The sequence below is a fragment of the Orbicella franksi genome, chromosome 10, assembly GCF_964199315.1.
Source record: "Orbicella franksi chromosome 10, jaOrbFran1.1, whole genome shotgun sequence".
Classification (NCBI taxonomy): domain Eukaryota; kingdom Metazoa; phylum Cnidaria; class Anthozoa; order Scleractinia; family Merulinidae; genus Orbicella; species Orbicella franksi.
The window spans coordinates 29,008,331-29,012,947 of record NC_138154.1 but is presented as its reverse complement, the minus strand read 5'-3'; the positions used below and the strand labels follow the sequence as shown (position 1 = coordinate 29,012,947).

General features: G+C 35.3%; 1 protein-coding gene across 1 annotated transcript; it reads right to left on the bottom strand.

Annotated features, from left to right (window-relative positions):
* Positions 1-378: 378 nt before the first annotated feature.
* Positions 379-2,098, bottom strand: LOC145500875 (histamine H2 receptor-like). Its single transcript, XM_081480413.1, has one exon. The coding sequence runs from the start codon at positions 1,255-1,257 to the stop codon at positions 379-381; it is 879 nt and encodes a 292-aa protein (XP_081336539.1). The 5' UTR covers positions 1,258-2,098.
* Positions 2,099-4,617: the final 2,519 nt, after the last annotated feature.

The window sequence follows — 4,617 nt, the reverse complement described above, 5'->3', positions numbered from 1 at the left end:
ATCCTTTTGTTCCTAGAGCACAGCATCTTATATATTTTCCTTTAAACTACTGTGGAATCGCGATTTCTCGAAACCCCATCTTTTCTAACCTCCAATAACTCGAACCAAAAGTCGTTTCCCACTCCTCACCCGAACACTGTAACTTTACCTCCGATTTCTCGAACTCTCCGATTTTTCGCACCAATTTTCGTTTCCATTGGAGGTTCAAAAAATACGGATTCCATTGTATGTTCATCTGTTGTAGGTCAGACTTTCGCACGATGATAATTCTTTTGTTCTCTCATCGTGCTCGTTCATCTATAAAATGTGGGTTAATATAATGTTTGAAAACAACAAAGCTGGACACAAAAACTGGAATAGCTTTTTATAGTATCTGCATTATATGTCACGAAGACGAAAAACTGCAACTTGTCTTTGTTGCTGAGGTCGTTTGCGAAAGAGGGCAAGTAAAGCTGCTCTGTATTCTGGCAAACGGATAGTGTATAATATAGGATTTACAAGAGAGTTTGCATAAAGTAAAACCAACAATGCACAATTTATATGAAAAACCACTGAAAAGGACACAGACTGCAATATTTTGAGTTTGCTAATTAAAGCGGCAACATATGGCACGTACAACAAAAGAGATACAACAGTCACAATCAACAATGTCATGGTCAGTTTTCTTTCTCTACTGGTTGCACCATGGTGTTGAGGTTGCGCTCCACAACGGACTTTAATAACAATGGACGTGTAAGAAACACAAATAATCAAAAGGCAAATTGAATGAAATGTACAATAGAAGTAATCATTGTAATAGATTTCATCAAACTCTGCGAGAAGCGTATAAGCTATTGTTACCAACCCAGATGAAATCCAAACAGCGGCAATTATTAATTGATATACCCATTTTTTTAGCACACGATGCCTAAAGGGGAAGAATGTCGCGTGCACCCGTTCTAAAGCGATGATGGCGATATTTATTAACGAACCAAAGACGAATAACGTGCCTAGTACCATTGTAACTGTCCGAACTTCAAATGAATGCCACTTCCAGAGATTACAGTTTACCCCAGACCGATAGAACAGAACATACACAGCAACTCCTGCAACAAACATATCTATAACTGCCAAATTTATCACCAGGTACATGCTACGCTTGCGGAGATTACGGTTTCTTATAAACACAATTATCGTACAGAGGTTGAGTGTTACTATAGCGACAGACTCGGCTAAGCCTAAAGTCATCCAGGGTATGCAGTCAGATAAAGACAGCATCTCAAAGCTCTGTCCTTTTCGTATTACTGTTGGAAGTAATTACTCGTCTGCCTGTGGAAAGAAATGAATTATTATTGCCAGGTTCTTTTTCTGCTTGTGTAAGACATGCAATTACCAGGGAAAAAAGCTTGCATAAGTGGGCAGATTTTATTTTCGAGAGCATGTGCTGTAATTCCTAGGCTTTCGAGGTGTTGAAAAGCAGTTTTTAATATGTTGCTTTCAATAATTAGGTCTGTTCTAGTTTTTAATATGTCTGTTGATATGTTTGTTTTCAATAATTTGATGTACGCCCTAAATACCGAAAGCGTATGCTTAAATTTCGGGGTCTTAAAGGAGGGAAATTTGGTTCTTATATATTTACAAGATTTCACTCCACAAAAATGTATAAGTCGTATAAAGATTCAATCAAGTTTGCTATTTCTTTAAATCAAAAAGAAAGCTTACTTTAACTTTAAGAGGTTACAAAATTTACTGACAATAGGAGATTGTCAGGTGTAGTTGAAAGAAATCTTTGCTATTGTAAACCAAATAAAGCGGTTATTACACAGCTCAGAGACCAGTACAGCACTCTATTCTGTCTTTCCTTTTCTCCGCAAACGTCGTTTAACTTCTCGCCTTCAGAGTCATCTTTTCGCCCGATCAGCGTTGATGCCATCAATAGTGCTATTTTTTTCTTTTAAATGTTTTATTGGATAGCCTCTTCAATCGAATCAGAATCTGAATTAAAAATAACGGTACTGTTGTTTATCTTTTTCAGGCTAAAATGCTCCTGTTGTGACCGAAGATAAATTTGTAACATTGATGATATAATGCTGTTTAAATGGAACTAAGAATTTAAACCATTTACACCCCCACAACGTGTAGATACGTCTAATCGCGCACAAAGAACTAAGTAACGCTTTTCTTGGTATTATAATGTTCAAATGGACTTAATTATGAAACATTCTGGAAGAGAGAACATCCGTAACATTGGAAAAACTCAACGGCAAAGCATAACAACAATGTATTTTAGGTTAACTATCGAAAAGGGAACAGCTTCCATGTGGCTTGATGGTTCATTTGGTAGAGCACTGCACCAGTATCACAGAGGCCACGGGTTGGAACCCCGTTCAAGGCTGAATCTGAATTTTTTCTAGGCTATGATTTCACAACTTCTTAAGCTGTGTGTTTAACTGTGATGGTCAATCATGTCTTTCTCCGCACTTGTATCAAAAGAACAATTGAAACAACTCTCAAACTTACCTTAGTCGAGGCTCTCCCCTTGAATTTCTCGTTGGAGAATAAATACACACTGTAAAGAAAATGATATAATAAGATAATTGATATAAAATAGAACGCAAATACGCAAGAAGTGACCGTCCTAAATGCCGTAGAATCGGGAAAATAATGTTGATAACGTATCCACTAGATATATTGTATTTATTTATTTTCAAGCTTTCTCAAAGAGTGATTGTTATAGCATTGTGAAAACAAAGATTATAAAGCTCAGCAGTAAACAATTCAAGTTCTTTCCAAACTTCTACGAAAACAGTTACCAGAACAAATGCTGGGAATATAAGTGAAAATAAGTTGAAACGCCTTCAACTTACCCAGTTGTAAACAAGATGCTCTCTCTGCTGAGTCTTTGTGTTAAAAGATCTGATAAATTTTTCCTGTAAAGAGAAAGACGAGTTTAATAGTTAGAGGGAAAATCTATCTTACAAAAGTAATAGATAAAAAAAGATAGACTGATATGGATAGAAGCAAATACTAGCGGCTAATAATGAGCAAGTTTTTTTGTGTTACGTTAAGTTTAATTTTCCATTCAATACAAATTGCTTTTTTCGGGATGTCTTGTCATCTATTTGTGAATAGCACGAGACGGGTAAAGAGCCTAAATAAATTAAGTTAGAAATAATTTAAAAATGGAAATATTTTCCTTTTCTCGAAGAAAAACGTTCCTTTCTGCTGATCCGACATAAATTTATAACATTGTTGAGAACACGTCTGTTCTGCGGCATTTTGTAATAACTACGCATTTTGTAATACCTTACGCATTTTGTAATAAAAGTTGCAGCATTTTGCAATTACCTGCAGTATTTTGTATTAAATGCAAACGACGCATTTTGTAATAAGAGCTGCAACATTTTGTAATAAACGTCAGTCTACCGAATTTGTAATAACGTGGTGACGCAAATTGTAATAAGTCTCTTCACACGATAATTTAACCAAGCATACAGATTGGCTGGATTCCCTTCAACACTTGCTTAATATAGTTTGTCAAGTGCTCTTTTTTAGCAGATATTGGGAGTTAAACAACCCACATACTTCTATGTAAATCTATATTTTCGATAAGCATGTGACATAATTTTAGTCTGAGTAGTGTATAAATTTTGGAAAATAAAATTCTCAATTCCTTAAAAATTTCCTAAATCTTCATAATGGAGAATGGAATACCACCAGGTGAAATAGTTCCACCCATCGTCACGCAAATGTTGACGTTTTATTACTGTTTTTTTCGTGAACCTAACTTGATTCCAAGACTCGGACAAAAGTGAGAAAAAAGAACTTATCTAAAAGATCGCGTGCATCTACTGTACAAAAACCCATGCAGATACTGTACTCATATTCAGTTTAAAAAATCCTGCAATAATATAATAACTGATTTTCCATCAGGTTGGTGTTGAAGGGAATCCAGCCAATCTGTATGCTTGGTGAAATTATCGTGTGAAGAGACTTATTACAATTTGCGTCACCACGTTATTACAAATTGCGTAGACTGACGTTTATTACAAAATGCGTCGTTTGCATTTAATACAAAATACTGCATGTAATTACAAAATGCTGCAACTTTTATTGCAAAATGCGCAAGGTATTACAAAATGCGTAGTTATTACAAAATGCCGCAGAACACCCCCTCTACGCCATAGAATGCGTGTTTATTGCTTTTGATTGTCGGGGTATTTAAAGCATTACTCCCTAGGAACTGCAACATTAATAGCCTATTAAATCTAAGTAGAATCTGAATTAAAATTCTTGATGTTTTTTATTCACTAAACAGAATATACCTACAATAACAATTATCAATAAAAATTCAGTGTGCCTTTAACCTACCTTGCCAATAGGAAACTTCAGTTCTTGGTGAGTGGGTCTAACAAGCAGCTCAGCAATGGTAAACAGTCACCCTGCAAAGAGATCATTTGGTTGAGGATAAAAAATTGACAATTTTGCCTCCACTTATGTGATATTGAATAGTGGGAAGTTAAATAATTGTTGACTAAATTTATGCAACAGTTCAAGTCCACCTTTGTCGTCGTTTCTTTGGCCTATAATTTCAATTTGATGTAAACCTGTATTGAAAACTTTAAAGTTTTGAATTTC

Bases quoted from the DNA above. Each gene is read 5' to 3' on its own strand.
- LOC145500875 (XM_081480413.1), bottom strand. From the start codon at position 1,257: ATGCTGTCTTTATCTGACTGCATACCCTGGATGACTTTAGGCTTAGCC.